Source organism: Osmia lignaria, chromosome 15 (genome assembly GCF_051020975.1).
Source record: "Osmia lignaria lignaria isolate PbOS001 chromosome 15, iyOsmLign1, whole genome shotgun sequence".
Taxonomy (NCBI): domain Eukaryota; kingdom Metazoa; phylum Arthropoda; class Insecta; order Hymenoptera; family Megachilidae; genus Osmia; species Osmia lignaria.
This window is the reverse complement of record NC_135046.1, coordinates 7,604,555-7,620,911: the sequence shown is the minus strand read 5'-3', so window position 1 is coordinate 7,620,911 and position 16,357 is coordinate 7,604,555. Positions and strand designations below refer to the sequence as shown.

The 16,357-nt window shown below is 38.6% G+C and overlaps 1 protein-coding gene across 6 annotated transcripts in view; it reads left to right on the top strand.

The window, feature by feature from the left end:
* Window positions 1–15,372, top strand: part of Rbp6 (RNA-binding protein 6) — a 620,601-nt gene extending 605,229 nt beyond the window's left edge. For 3 of the 6 annotated variants that reach the window (XM_034315147.2, XM_034315148.2, XM_034315152.2), the window contains 5 exons: window positions 584–688; window positions 1,587–1,652; window positions 5,301–5,578; window positions 6,801–6,865; window positions 7,654–15,372. In XM_034315147.2, coding sequence (XP_034171038.1) covers window positions 584–688; window positions 1,587–1,652; window positions 5,301–5,578; window positions 6,801–6,842 — 491 coding nt within the window. In that variant the 3' untranslated portion in view covers window positions 6,843–6,865; window positions 7,654–15,372. The remainder of the gene's footprint in view (window positions 1–583; window positions 689–1,586; window positions 1,653–5,300; window positions 5,579–6,800; window positions 6,866–7,653) is intronic. The other 3 variants (XM_076692564.1, XM_076692562.1, XM_076692563.1) reach the window with 3 other exon arrangements.
* The last annotated feature ends 985 nt before the right edge of the window (window positions 15,373–16,357 follow it).

Sequence of the window (16,357 nt, the reverse complement as noted above, 5' to 3'; positions counted from 1 at the left end):
TAATTAATGAACTGAGATACTTTATTAGAGAACGGATCATAATTAAATTATGAAATCATATGATCTAATATTACTTCTTACCATACAAATAAATATAAATTCATGCTCAATAATTAGTTTAATTAATGAACTGAGATACTTTATTAGAGAACGGATCATAATTAAATTGTAATTTTGAAGGATTCTATGCTCGAAACAATTAATTGTTTCGTATAAACGAAATTTATTTCATTTGATGTTATATTTCAAAGATAATTAATTGATACTTTATTAATTAGATAAATTATAAATTCTGTATATATTAATTTCCTTAAATTTCAATCTAACGGAAATTTCTCCATATGGTTCCATATTTCGACCCAATGATGCGAAGTGAACTTGAAATGACACCTGAAATATTTTTTTGTAAGCAACTTCATTCTTCAGGAAGCAAAGATGACGAATTCATCGTGTCAGCATTATTTTTAATTCATCAGCATCGTTATAATTTTTTTTTTAGTTCATTCACTAGTCACAATTCGTCCCCGTTTTTGTTTTTTTTCCCACATTCTCAGCTCTCTTCTTGTTCTTTTATCAATGTCAGGAGTGCCGGCAGTGTACTACCACGGAACCGGAAGTGAGAACGCAAGCCGCGCGTATACGGAGACACCGATGCAACACGTCCAACGGGCTGCACTCCGGAAGAAATGTATGAAGTCGACATTCACTTTGGACTGGAAACACGCATCACGCCATCTTCTTCCTTTCTATCTGTTTTTCCGTTATTTTCTTCAATTTTCTTCGCGCCATATCTGTCTCTTCTTTCATTCTGTTTCTGTTCAGTTATTCAACATTGCCCATCGTTGATTGAACAGCACCGCGTTACGCGAATTCGTTCAACCCTGAAAAACTGCTCTTTCGTCTCACTGATCCGCGGTTCGAACGAGAAACACTGCTCGTTGTTCGACAACCGTAGGCTCTAAATATTTGACGCGTTCGCGATATTCCGCAGCAGCGGAAGCGCAGCCTCGAGGAATCCTCGTGTAAACATCGCGCCACGTAACAAACGGAGGAGACAAATCCCTGTAATCGACTCGATGGACAGCATCGACCCCGTTTTCGAACGTTTCGCACAGCCGTGTGCATTCGTAACAGAGAGTAACGACGATCATCGTGCCTACATCGCGAGCAAAAAAATGGGGCTAACAGACGAACGAATAAAAGAAAGGAGAGAGCGTTTAATCCGTGGATCGGAAATGAGTAACGAGGCAGCTGGGGGAAACGGGGGCTCCTCTCGATCATCGGCACAATGTACACCGAGGATCTACGATCCTGACAAAGCAACACACACGGAAAAATCACGTCTTTGTCGTCTTCCTTTCGGCCGTCACTTTGACGTCGCTCGAGTGTGTGTGTGTGTTTATATATTATTTTTCTCTCTCTCTTTGCCTCCTTTAATCAGCAACGACAGTACCTTCACCGAGCGGCGGTAAACGAGAATAAAAAAAAAAAAAAAGAAAAGAAAAGAAACGTAGCGAACGAAGCGCTCGCACAACGCGTCTACGATCCAAGCGCGGAGCAGTTGTGATCAGAGTTTTATGTTTCAGTGGATCTAACCAACGGACAGCTCACCCCCAACAACAACACGCCCTTGCTCACGCAAGCACTTTCTGGTACGTCTAAAAGTTTTCCTTTCTTTTCGGCTTCGATCCTACCGCTTTCTTCTTAATTTGTCTCGCATCTTAAAGAGTGTCTCAGGTCTCTGTATACAATATGTACATGCGATATATACATAGGTACAGTCTGTTACTTAAGAGATAAACGTTTATAATATTTTCCTTTTATCTAGAATATAAAAAGATAGGGCGACTACGCTCTTATTGTAACAGACTGTACAGTACCGAGCATGGTGGGCTTCTTTAGGGAAAATGAGGATGTAGGAAACGGAGCTTTCATCACTCGTGTTTCAATTTTATTATTGATACTTCTACTATTTAATAATTGCAAATTGTATTAATTTTTTTCAAATTAATTTTAGTACCTTCAAACTTAGTTTTTAATATTTTTATGTGTAGGATTTAATAATCTTGAATATCATAGCGAGTTATGGAGGTTTTCCTCAGGAAAATCAACCATGCTCGGTACCGTAACACATATACACGTCAGAATGCACGGCCAATAGGTTCGCTGGGAACGTCGCACGGTTTCCGATTCTTGATAGCTTTTCATTATCGTGTCACGCGATACAGCGAAAGCAGTATAACAACAAGAACGAGTGTGTATGTGTGTGTATGTGAGAGAGAGAAATGATGATGGTTCGTCTTCTTACCAAGGCCTCCGTGAATGTTAGATCGAGACGTAACGATATAACCAAACACGGAATCCGGCATTACCCTAGTGCAACGGTACTGAAACTCATGTAATTCAATCCTCTTTCGTGATAGGATTCTCAAGCTTTAATAGAAACAAGCTTTGCATTACGCCGTAATGACAAATTGCAAGCCTTGCTTCGGCTCTTCCGTACACTTTGAGTGGTGAACGCGCTTCGAACCATGACTCGTCCATGTTCATGGAACTTCGCAAAGGTTAGCTCTGGATATGATTACCCTGGTCGAACGATATTTTGCTCCAAGGAACCTGGTACTGATTCTTCGATTGCTTTGAGAAATAACCTAAAATGGCAGAGGGCAATAGGAATCACGTTTAATTCGTTCGCTTTTTCAATTTCTTCCTGGATAGCTTGGAATCTGCAGAATTTTAACGGATTGGAGAAGAATATAATAATATTAAAATATTATTTATTTTTATCGTAGACCTGTGTCAAAAAACCAAGCTTCTTAAACATTGTTTCTATAAAACAATCCAACAGTTCGTGCTAATTTTTCCAAACTAGCCAGATTTCGTTTTTCAACGCATCTTGTAAAGATTCTCGCAAAGGTAAAGGGTGAAATGTGAAGCAATTCATAGAGCATGGAAGAAAAGACGGCACCGATTCCGTTGCAACCCTTTTATTTTTTTCTTGCTCTGGTCTGATCCAATCCCGTCCCCGTGCCGTTCGCAATCTCCTTTCAAATAAATCAAACTTTTGAATCGCGCTTGCCCCCGCCTCCATCGACGAACCGGCGGAAGTAACCGGGTGCCATTGTCAAGAGTTTAAAAGCCGAATGGGGTTTTAGATTGTACATCGAGCGCTTTCGGTTTGTCATACTTCGCCCTCCGCCTTTTTCTTCCAGCGAGTTTCAAATTCCTCGCGTTCTTCGTCCCCCTATTCAGTACCTGTTCGTCATTTTCGTTTTCTTCTTCTGCGCGATCGTTTCCCGCGCTTTTCTTCCACTTAAACTTTTCTTCCGTACCCCATTCTTCGCTATCGCAGTCGTTCATCTTCCGGTATCATTTAACGAAGGATGGTTCTCTTTGATGTCAATGAAATTTCGCAGGATCACAAAATTTATATCTATAATAATCATAATTTTAACCGCCTATTCAAATTTGGAAAACCCCATAGTCTGGTATGTTAGGGTAGTGGAAGGTTGCATTCCATAATGATCATGGTGTCATGCCTCAGCATTATTCAGTGAAACACTCTACTACCCAAATGTACTCAACTATATTTTTCCAAATTTTAAACGTATGTTTCTTAAAATTGCCTAGGTTCTGACATCCTACGAAATTTCATAAGAATCTGCATCGTTGACGTCTTGTGCGATTGCGTTGCTTGTCCTGGCGACGACGGGTGCGGTGTGCATCGTATCTGTGCTGGCGGTTTACAATTGTTTCGTTGCGCGCAAAGCTGTCTTGTAATCCGCTTATTGAGTGTCTCCTTTTATTTGCTTCTTTCATGTTTTACGTGTGTCACGATTATTTGTCTCCAACAGAGGGACCCTGTTGCTGTTATTACTCTCTGTCTGTGGATCTATTTATGTGTACAGTGTTTATCGATGTGTAATTCGTGTCTTCGTTGATGTAACGTGGAAAAGGTACAAATGGAAAGATTGAACATTTTATTTTTTATTTTTATAAATGATCAAAGTTTAAATATATCGCTTGCTATTCGAACGTTTTATAAGCTGCGGGATATACACACGCGCAGAAGAGCTAGTTACGATAATTGCGTGAGTTTATTGTTGAAGTTGTAAAGCGTGCTTAGTGATACTAAGAATAATTAGTTAGATTCGATAAGTTTCGAGATAGCAGGATGTAAATGTAGCGATATTATAGTTATTGTAAACATTTTGAAAGCGTAGAAACGAAGAGGTTCAATTATTTGTTGTTTTGAATGATTGTAAGATCAATTGATTGACACATGTTTGTCTTTTTAGCATGCTGTTGACGAGTTTTTCGAACATACAAGTTATACGGCATCGCGTTTCAAATTTATTCAGTTTGTCCGATGGCTGATCATTTTTGCATTTGTTTGAAACAATTATGTGGTAACAAGTTTATGATCTCGATGTTCATTCATACCGTAACAATGACACGCAGAAACATTCAACTAAAAACATACCATTCTAATCCTTCTAACATTCCTTTCTGCTTATTAATGTTTGATGAATGTTATCTCTAATACTCTATCGTAGCATAGGCATACACTGTTTCCCAATTTCTGTACATACAGCTGTTGAAAATATTCTCTACATACAATTATTGTACGTGTTCTTTTAAATCTATTTCAAGTGCTGGACACTCGGAACCTGTTCGCCCGGTTATCCAAACTTGTACGCTCGTAATTGTTTCATGCAGAAACTTCGAGCATTTAGCACGACCAATGTGTTCGAGCAAAATAAAGATACATTGCCGGGACAAAGCATCTCGAAATCGGCCATCGAATCGTTCGTTCCATTGTTTTTTTCCCCTCGAAACTGGGGTCGTGAAAACGATTCGGACCTGTCGAGTCCAATCCCAATCCGTTTCACGATTAATTCACCCAGTGTCCCGTTCGATCGCTTCTATCTTCGAAAAACAAACAAAGTTTCGCCGGCCAACAGTTAGAAACCCTTCTCTCGTGAACACGTCGAACAGACCTCCCCGAAGAATCCACCACGTCTAACACGATACGTGCCCGGGGAACACCTTTTGTCGTTCTGGCAACCTCTAGTCAGAGATACAAGGACTACATAGCAGTGCAATTAACACGTTGACTGCTGCGGAAATCATCTTGAAATTGTATAAAAATTTTCATAAATCATCCAACGTTGAATTGTTATTCGTGCCGTGTAAGGATGGTTTTAGATTAATAGCAGTCAAGGTGTTAAGAATCGTTTGGCCGGCGTTGGGGTGGTAGCACACTCACAATGCTAAAGATGAAGGCGCGTTCGTTGCAGTGATGAACAACTACCAGGCGGCCGCAGCGCAGGCCGGATTTCCGCCGGCGTCGCCGCACGCGGCCGGCGGCCATGGTGGGCCACAGGGCCGATCTTTTCCTGCGGCCAACTCGCCGGGCCCCATCGACATGTATAGTTCAAGTGCCGCAGCCGCAGCAGCAGCTGCAGCCGCTGACTCCGCAGTCGCCAGCTACGTCCAGGCCGCAGCTAGCCCGCAGCCCCCTACGACCGCGTTCCCTGCGATCGCCGTGTCCCGTGCCCCGCTCAACTACAGTCCCGTAAGTCCATTCTACGATCCCCCTTCACACCGTCATAGGTCCAGCAAGCTTGTCGACCGATACGAGTGGTACGAGTCCTCTATTGGTTACGGTTATCAATTTCGGAGATGAAGGATTTGACCTTCGATGAAGAAGAACCGATCAGCACTTGAGTTCTCAGCTCCATTTTATAGTATTTAAAATATTTCTAACTTGAGTAATAAAAATAAAATTATGTAACTTCTTCAGGATACGCAGTCCACCAAACAGGCCGGAGTCTGATCAATGGTTGACTCGTACCACTTGAATTTTAGTTACCTCACTAGATAAAAGTGTAATAATCCATTTAAAAATGTAATTCTTTCAAGAGAGCGTTCAGAACGGGTAATCGACATTTCTTTTGAAAAACATATAAAATTTTATGTTGTTAATATTGAATTCTTGCAAACTTATTATTATAACTGATTTTTTCTTGGGAAAGTGTAATAGTGATTTTCGTATTCCAAACATTCTCTGAATTCTTTTAAAACATAATTCAGTAATGAAATTGATATCCGAAAAAAAAGTTCTACGGTTTCAAACTACGACGAACAACAAATAAGACACGGGATTTTTAAAAGGAAATAAAAATTACCATTTTGCAGCAGTCGGTTCTGTTACTTGATATCCGTTGAACACTTTCATTTGTTTCCACAATGGAACAGAATTCAAGATTTTAATTAAACTTTTCGTTCGTCGAGGGAGCCAGATCGAACGAAGTACTTTTCCAACAGCTAACCGTACTAACAGCATCGAATTAAACTTGTGTGTGATACTTTTTCCAACCATTAAATGTAACCCAGAAAGATACTGAAATGAGATTGAAAAAAAAAAAAGAAAACGGAAAGGAGTTGAGAGATTCGAGAGTATGATGCAAGTTTTATTTTCTTACAGTTTTCTAACTTATGTTGCTACAGCTTCGATTGCAAAACAGCTCTGAACGCTGAGCTTCTCAGTTTGCAGATACATTATTAACTTTGCATTTCGTATTTTTTTTCCTTTCTCTTTTTTATATTTTCCTTTCTGATACTTACGGAATTTCAATACCCAACGATGCTAATATCTAGGATCAAGTATCGCAATTGCACGTAGTTTAATCATTATTGGAAAGAAAACCAACGTAGGATATTCAGTAATTTACCTTGTATTCTTTAAATGAAATTGTACAAGAATTTAGATAAAAATCTTTTACCTCATGTTTTAGGGTCCTCTAATACCAGCGGCGTTCACTAATGGCTACCATTGAGCCTTGTTAAGACCTAATAACAGGTACGTAATCAAATTTCCTTACTCTTTATGTCAAATCTATTATCGTTATGTTAAATATCTCATGTTATTAAAAAAAAGTATATGCTTCAATCGCTCGCTATAGGAACCTTATGATATAAAATTCGAACTGTTGTAAAGTATAAGTGAATAGTGTGTAATACTTAAGCACTTTCATCGCTTCTTTCATGTTACTTTAATCAACAGCAGCGAAAAATTGATATAATGTTTCCTGTTGTCTTTTTCTTTCAAATTTAGCGCATTATCTTGCGAATACGGTAATGAAAAATCTTTCATTTCACTTAGTAGCAACGCAAACACGTTCAAACATATTTTCCATCAGTTCACATTTGTAAGTTTCTGTGAAATAATTAATTTCCTATAACGAATTGAAATATTGAAACGCTTTCGTGATACAGGTGAATTTTTATTAATTTTCTTAATTAAAAAAGAACTCGTTGACTGCTGTATCATACGTGAAAGATGCCTCGATTTCCATAAGAATCCATTTTATGTCTTATTAGAAATTCTTTGAATTATCCAATTAGAGATACTCTTGCTAGGTACTTGGAATGATGGATAACAGAAATAATAGATAACATTCCGTATGGCAGTCAACGCATTAAAAAAACTTAAACGTATCACAACAGAATCTTCCTCTTCGCTTGTCATTCACGTCCAAGCACTCGAACATTAACACGATCTGCTTGCGCTAAGTTCACAATCATGGCTTTTCTATTATAATCGTATCGCAGTACGTCGTTAACAGAGGCAAATTTTCTTTCCATCAGGATGGACGAGAGGGCAGAGCGCAGCACGGTCGACTGACGGTACAATGAACGATGTATATGCCTTGGACAAATTTTGCACGATGAACGATCTCTGGACAGAAGAGGATGACCATCACGTACCTTACCATCATCGGGCGAAAGGGATCGTGTTTAGGTAGAAGAATAATGGTTTTCATCGGTAGAGCTTGCGGATGCGACCGATCATAGTCAACGATGTAACCGATCAAGAAAAAGTAACACGATCTTCAAACGATTCAAACGACAAAATCAAAGACGAAGGCAGTTTGACAGGGAAAAATGAAAAAAAATAAAAAAAAATAAAAAAATAAAAAATAAAATAGGGAAGCACAAAGAGAAGAGGAGTAAAAGAATAGAAAGAATACGAAGAAGGTAAAAATTGTACATCCGATACGCGTCCAGAAAGCTTGCGAGGTAAACAAAAATGGCGGATAGTGAGAGAGAATGTAAGAGAAATTTCGAAGGGCAGAAGCTGCGTACAGCTAGATACGGCCGAAACTGCGTATTGATGCCCGTTCTCCGACATTAATAAAAAATAATCTAATAATAATGAATTAAATTAATATTATTAATTGCTAAATAATTAAGCGACTAAGTCTAGAATATAAAAATATTATATATAAAATATAAATATATATATATATAAATAATTGATAAAATATTAGACGATAACGTATGATCTTTAGTATTTAAGAGACAGACGAACGCAGAGGAAGAAATACCAACTTACACACGATTATTATGATTACTGGTTATTATATATATATATATATATATATATATATATATAAAACATTATGAGGATTCTAATGATTAATAACAAAAGCAAAAAACAAACTGATGGATGCAGTGAGTGCGCGATGCAAGTACGAGCGCGTTCACTCAATATACATATATATATATAAATATAAATATAAATATAAATATAAATATAAATATAAATATAAATGCAAATATAAATACAAATATAAATATGAATATAAATAATAAAAAAAAAATATAATTATTAGACGCGTACACGTTCGCACCCGGGAAGAGAAGGCGAATCTGTCTGAGGATTTTTTAGTTTCTAAGCATGCGTGGAAACGGGGAAGAAGCGTTAGAGATTTTTTCCGAGTAATGTGGCGAGTCGCGAATTGCATGTCGCGAGTCGACTGCAACAGGGGAGTTGAAACCCTGATGTGTAAAGGGCGGTTGGGTGGGATTAGGAGAAGATGATGAGGGCACTATGCATGCCAGAGTGGCTTCGCCCTTTTTTCCACCCCTTTCTTTTCTTCCTTTCTTTTTTGCGCGCGCGCGCGCGCGTGTACGCCACTTGTCAGCGTGCTCTTTGCCGACTGAATGCCGGAATGGCACTTCTTTCTCGCCCCGGCGTCGTCGAACCACTTTTCCCCTTTTTCCCGGGTGCGCAACGTGGAAGTGACGCGAGGAGACGAACGAAGAGGGAGGAGAGCGAGGCTACGCATATAGACGTAGACGGACGCGTGTTGCACGGATGACGCGAAACTGTTTGCATTGCTTGTCGCACGAGGAACAAACAGAGAAGACGCGAAACTTCGAGACCAGATCGGCGAAGATCCGTTTGCGATTCGCTTTCGAGACGATACACACGTATGATCGGTGATAAGGAAAGGCAAGCCATGGTCATCGAAACGGAGAGATTTTTAATTAGATTCACAGGGTCGCGAGACGGGGATCGAGCAAGTGTCCCGAGCGTTTTATCGTCGAAAGTCTGGCCTCGTTCGATGCCGAAACGATGACCGTTGAATTTCATCGGCTATTGTATAGCTGTCCAATCGATTACTTGCATTAACCACGGTACATATATACATATTACCCTTACACGAATTATTGTATCATTGATTTACCATAACGGCGTATATGCATGATCCTATGGAGGAGTCAGCCGGATATGACCCGACGTTCATCGACACGCATTTCGTACACGTTCACCGTATAATACAACACCGCCAGACACACGAAAAAAAATCACACGCACGTACACGTGCAACGTGTACATAATACACTGTCACACACGTTTTAGACGCCTAAAACGATCGCACGCTTTCACACGCGTCGGCGGCTTTTTAAACGAATTACCTACACGAACAGGAACAGAGAACACAGAACCGCGGGTGAGGGAGCCATAGGTAAACTATGAAGTTACGCGAAACAAGATACATTAAAAGAATAAGGAAAAGTATATTAAATACATACATAATAAATGTGTATGCAATTATTATACCGTGCGTCCGCATATGTACAGAGCGTTAGTTAACGGCGAGATCGCGTATCGCCAATTAAATGCGCCCAGTGCGTGAGTCAAAGCGGAAACGAGAGGAGCACGTTTACAGAAAATAAAAATGAACGGTACTCCGACACGAAGCGAGATTTTGTGCGTCTGTTATCCGGATGTGTGAGAGAACGGGAGGGAGAGAGACATGTGTGTGCGAGAGAAAGAGAAAGAGAGAGAGAGAGAGAGTTTATTTAAGACACATTTAGGATTTACTAAACACACGGTCATCTTAAAATGCCATTTCGCGACAAAATAAATAAAAAAATGGTAAATTTTAAGCGGGGCTAGCGAGGAAAGACGTAGACGTGAGAGAAACATTATATCGTGTAACGTAGCCTTAATCGCGGAACGACTGGACACCAAATTCTTGCGTTCTTTCGCGCTTCGAGTATTCGTTAATTGGACGAGCTAACGGCGAGAATGATTATTCGTCATTGATTTAGGTTTAGCGTACCGTGAAGTTTTTAAATATCGTACGGGAAACAGGGAGTCATGGTCCGTTGCTCTTTCTTGCTAAAAATACTTTTATTAGACTTTGTAGCCGTCGGAGGGCAGTTTCGATTTAGAGACGTCGCGACGCCGGAACCCTCCTGATTCCGGACGAGAACAAGATACCGTCGAAGCGCGTTACCAATCTCGCGTACCGATTCGTACATTTTGTTGATCAATCCCGTTCCCTACGATACTATTATTATTGTTATTCAATTCACCAAGTGAGAATCAACGAGCGATTAATTATAATTACGAAACGACGGTTACACGTGCGACAATTCTAGTACGGTTATTATTGTATTCAACAACAGGGTAAACAAACAAAAAAAAAAAAAGGGATGACCTTTAATTGGGACGCGTGTCACGTCGAACGGCGGCCATTTTGTTTTCCTGTGCGCGGGTGTGCGTGCACGCAAATGAAAAAAAATACCAAAAAGCTAAAAAAAAAAATACTGAAGATGAAATGAACGAATGAAACCGAATAAATAAATGAGTCAATTCTTACGAACGTTAGCAATACATCGTCATGACCATAAAGGATTAAATGGCAAATAATGATCGAAGAACAAAAGAAAATAATATATAACAATTAAATTATAGGGCGAATAAACTATGTACTTTTAAGTTGATGACCCGTACGTGCACGGCGAGTGATCTCGTTCGTTTTGGAAATGTTGAAAGGAAAAGAAAAATGAGAATGAAGAATCACCAACCCCGGATGTGGGAACGAATGGTGGAACGAACTGCGGTCGCGTGTGTTTCCGATGCTGCGATGCCGATTTCTTGCAAGCGAAACAAAATGGTAGCTGCTTCGTTACGCCCCAGAATTAACGATAAACGCGTGTAAAAAAAAGAAAAAGAAAAATTGTGTACGTATCGGACCAAAGGTTGATACATTGGGGGATAATTCGAGTAACAGGAAAAAAATCGTGTGACGCGATAAAGATTGAATTTCTATTAGTTGATCGTACACCACATAAGCTACTGCTGTTTAAACGAATTAAATTTCTATCTTCTGATCTTTTTTGATATTCTACAATTGCGTGGATTTCATAAGATGAAGGCTACTTTTCAGGTGAAATAACAAATGATAAACGCGCAGTCAATTCAGTAGCTTCTTGAAGATCTTTCGTTACGTTCGACGAACTAATGAGTTGGGCAAACCGTGAATAGCCGTGAGAAACGCTTCCAAAACCGCGCTAATTGTTCAAATAGACAAAGAGTTGGATTCAACGCGAAGGAAAATAATAGCCAGGAAACACATAGACGAGGATGTAACACCAGCTCAAAGAACGTAATGTATAATGAAATTCGTCGTACGTAGGATTAAGGGACGCTGACGCGCGAGATCGCAACAGAACAGCAAAATAGAAAACATATGCAGAAAATAGGAACGGAGAAGACAAAGTTTTTAAGTATATAAGTTGTAACTTTTCGCAGTTAGGATGAACGAGGTTTGTTGAAAGAATTCTGAGTTCCTAACGACGATTTCACCTTTCCTTTAATTATTAAAAATAATCATCTCTGTTGAGATTAATAGTTTCGGTTGACGTTGAATGTTATTGTTACAGCGTGAATAATAATCGAATGTGATACATAATGTTTTATAGTTACTTCTCTGCAATTATTTATTCTTGAAATTGCTTGATCGATGCAGAAGATATGGTGACAGGAACTCGGGCGACTTTCAACAAGGAGGATCCTCTGAATCAGAGTTATATATAAATCTATAAATATATATTCGAAAGAGATCTACGATCAATTATTAATTAGAACAAAAAACGAAATAAATGAATACTGCGATCAATATACACGTGAGCTAACGCAAAAGTGAACAAAATAGAAATGAAAAAGTTAAGGGGTGTCGCGAGACTATATAGGGAGGGAAGAGAAAAAGGAGACAAGAGCAAACAAAATATATGCGAGTGCAGTCCACGCGTTTATATTTATAAATATAAAAAAAAAAATACATTAATATTGAAATATTACGTCTATATAAAAAATATACATATTGAATAATTAAAAAAAAGGCAAGAAATATATTACAACTATATAAATATATATATATATAAAATTAATTAAGATAACAAACACACAAAATAAAAAATATGAGGATTATGGAAGATGAACAAATATTATATTGAGACATTGTTTTATGCATTTGTATGTATATATAGTTATTGATGTTTTAAAAGCTAATATACTATTGTACTGAACAATTTTTCGATGATCATCACCGATCGTGAGGGAAAAACTGAGCGGTTAGGGGGTTGTGCAAACCGGGGTGGGTGAGGGTAGAACAAGGGTTGGTACGTAGGTAGGACTCGAAGAAAGAAGGGAAAAAAAGAAATAAAATGCGATCGGGACGAGCTCGTTGTGCGATGCAGTCCAGTCTTCGTTTCCTTCTTTTTGCGATGCTTTTTCGTTTTTTACAAGGGAGACATTTTTTCACCCCCCGACGAATGAATTTCAATAAAGGGGGATAAATACAAAAGTTTTCGAAAGCGTCGCACGCTCATCGACCGAGCTCGATCACTCGGCGCGCAATTTACATGCTCACACTTCCACATTGTACACTTCTAATGGACACACGTACAGACACCATACACTTGTGTATATATATATATGTATACACAAATATAAATATAGATATAAATATGAATATAAATATAAATATACACGCGTATAAGTAATAAGTAATAATTACGATAACCGAAAAAAAAAAAAATATATATATATATATATATATTAATACAGCGCGGAGAGATTAGGAGAAAGGAAATGGAGGTCATATTGTAAAGAGAGTGCGAGGAAGATGTTAATCAAGTAAGTCATCGATTATTGTCATTCCGTGATTGAACGGTGAAATGAGATTAGAATCACACGAACAAACAGAGATCCCTCACAATGATTAAATAATAATATAAGGTACGACACATACGTATACAAAAAAGACAAGTGAAGATGCAGTAAAAATAGCAGCCATTTAACGATACTTAAAGCACTCGAGGTGCGAGTTAACCAGTCATTTATTCATATTCATTTTGTTGTTGTTGCTCCTTATTGTCACGGATGCAACTCCAAATTGTCGATCCTACGACTTTTCGTAAAGAATAAAGCAATATCGAGTAATAATTTAACGACGAGACCCGTCGCGAGCGATACGACTCGACAAAATCAAGCGCGTTTGAACCGCGGCACGCATCGGAAAGATGTAAAACTATGAGAAAATGATACGAACATAACATTATTTAAAGTTCGATATGTTCACGCTTGAATTCAAACAGCAATAGTCGCGTACAAGGTCTCGTTCATCATTTTTGGAACAATGTTCAGTCTTGTATTAGTGTTAACGATTAAACAGTTCCATGTTTGGAACCGACTAGAGTGGCCCAATCGATTGAAACTTTAGATTTTACGAGCATCGTTTTTAATTCTATCACCATTCGAGTAACACTATTGTATCGCATACATACACACGTGCGCGCACACACAGAAAGACATTTCTCTATTATAAGTTTTCTTACGATACAACGAGAACAATTGTACACTTCACAACCGAGCGAACTCGTCCGAATATTAAGTACAGGATCAAGAACACATCGGTATACGTACACAAATGAAACGGAACGAACGATTAAGAGAAGAGAATTTTCCAAAGAAATCCGAAGAAAAAAAAAAGAAAAAAAGGAAAACGAATCAATTTCACTTTCGTCTCACGGATTCGTCGATATCGATCCTTCGATAACTTTCTACGCACCCTCTATTTCTTGACTGCTGATATGTTTCCTAGAACGGCTAGTTTAGCGTATATTCGCTGTGCGACACGAATCTGCGCGTTTCGTTTTTGGTTTCCTCAACTAAAAGCTGACAGGAGCACGCGACGATGCGTTCTATCTTTACGCGGAACAGAGGAAACGCGGACGCGATGCCACGATATTCGAAAAATAAAATTAAAAAGAAAAAAGAAGAAGAAGAAGAAGAAGAAGAAAAAAAGGAATCCCCGTCGCTCTGTGCGCCATTTGAATGGATCGAGAGCGAGAGAAATTGAGAGTAAAAGAGCATTAGAGAACGAGAGAGAGGGAGTGAGTGGAATGAACTCGCAGAAGTCCGTAGATAGATAGACAATTTTTCGAAACAACGTTTTCGTGCGTACGAGAAGATCGTCGTTGCGACCCTGCACCTGATGTCTGAGCGCTTTTCTCTTCGAGGGTGGCTAGAATTTGCTGGTACTACCTTTTCGGTGTTTCGATGAATTTTTAGCTGTTTCTAACGGCCTTGCGAATTGGCGGCACAGAAAGAAAAGCGCTCGAACGTGGTGTACGATTCGATCGATCCAGTTTCGAGTCAGTTGTAATATAATTGATCGATCGTGATCGTTATTTCATGTGGTACGTCGCAGCTATGTTTTATAGGGTGAACTTATCCTACCTAGGAGTTATTTTTATTCACGCGTCACGGGAACACGTGGGCTACCAGAGCTCGTTTATTATCATTATTACAAATGGTTATTATTGATATTATTCTATTTTTTGTTTTCTCTTTTCTGTTGCTCTATATTATAACGATTATTATAGTTATTATCGTGGATCATTATTATTACGAGTTATCGTCGGCTAGTATTATTGTAATGTCGTCCTTCTGCCATTTTTCCATTTGTCACAATGCAATAACCTGCTGTGTTACAAATACAATCCGTCGTTGTATTTGAGGTGATCGTTTCGTTTCTTCAGGTTTCTAAACGCGACACGAGGATATCGTGTTGGCTCGTCCAAAAAAACAAAAAAATGAATGCCAATGAGAGTAATTCTGTTGCCAGTGTTAAAATATGCAGAGCCATCGAATAAGAATAAATAGAATTTTAAGTAGAAGCATCGTGATTTACATTACACTCGGTTTTAGACAATTAAAATGGACGGTCCGTACTCGATTTCTTCGTGCTGCAGCTTAACGAAATGTGAACATAACCCCATACATATATGTATATATTATATACATATTATATACGTAAGCGCACGCAAAGCATAAACATTATGATAAGTATATAATCATGTAATTATACGTGCACACGTTTGAACGGACAGACACACTGTAATCTGTTAAATATTCTTCCTGCGTGCAGAAATGGGTCAAATAGCCACGAGCTTCGATGAAGTTTCGCTTTAAACATCGTCTAGCGAAGTTTTTGCTCTTTCCATTTTAATATCTGTACCAAATTTTCAATCGATCGAACTTGAATTTTATCAATCTTAAATATCAGTAAAAATGTTTCAATTCAAATTGGTTATTATTTTTAACATTTCATTGTTGGCGTGTTAGATTTTTTACATGGGTCAGTCGAATCGCTTACCGAACAAGCAATTTCAATAATACTAAATTTGTAATTTTCTTCCTACTATTTCTACATTTTTCGCGTCTTATCGCGTTCATTTACAAAACGATCACACGATGTTCCTCGGTGATATTCTTCGTACAAGCCATTATGTCATCGTTCCAGTTTTATTGCAAATGTTCGGTACCTGTTCGTGCAACTCGTAAAATAAAACTCGATAGCGACTGTTAGGTAAACGCTTCGTATCCCTTTCTCGATCGCTTTTCGGTTCAATTCGCCGTCCCATCGTGAGTATGTTCAAATCGGTCAAGCAAAAGTTGTTACGTTTCTAGAACGGTGATACCGGTCGACAGATAACACGGTAATTGTCATCGAAATTGCGAATCCTCGAGAACCTCTTATCAATGGTGGCAAGTGATAAGGGAAACGATTCTTTCGTTTTTCTTGTTTGCGTTCCGATTCTTCGCAAATCGAGATCTAAAAATTCTTCGCTATCAGATCTAAAAATCGTTTCGTAGCTTAGCGTTTCTGTTCATTTTTCATCGAATAATCTAATTATCGAAGCT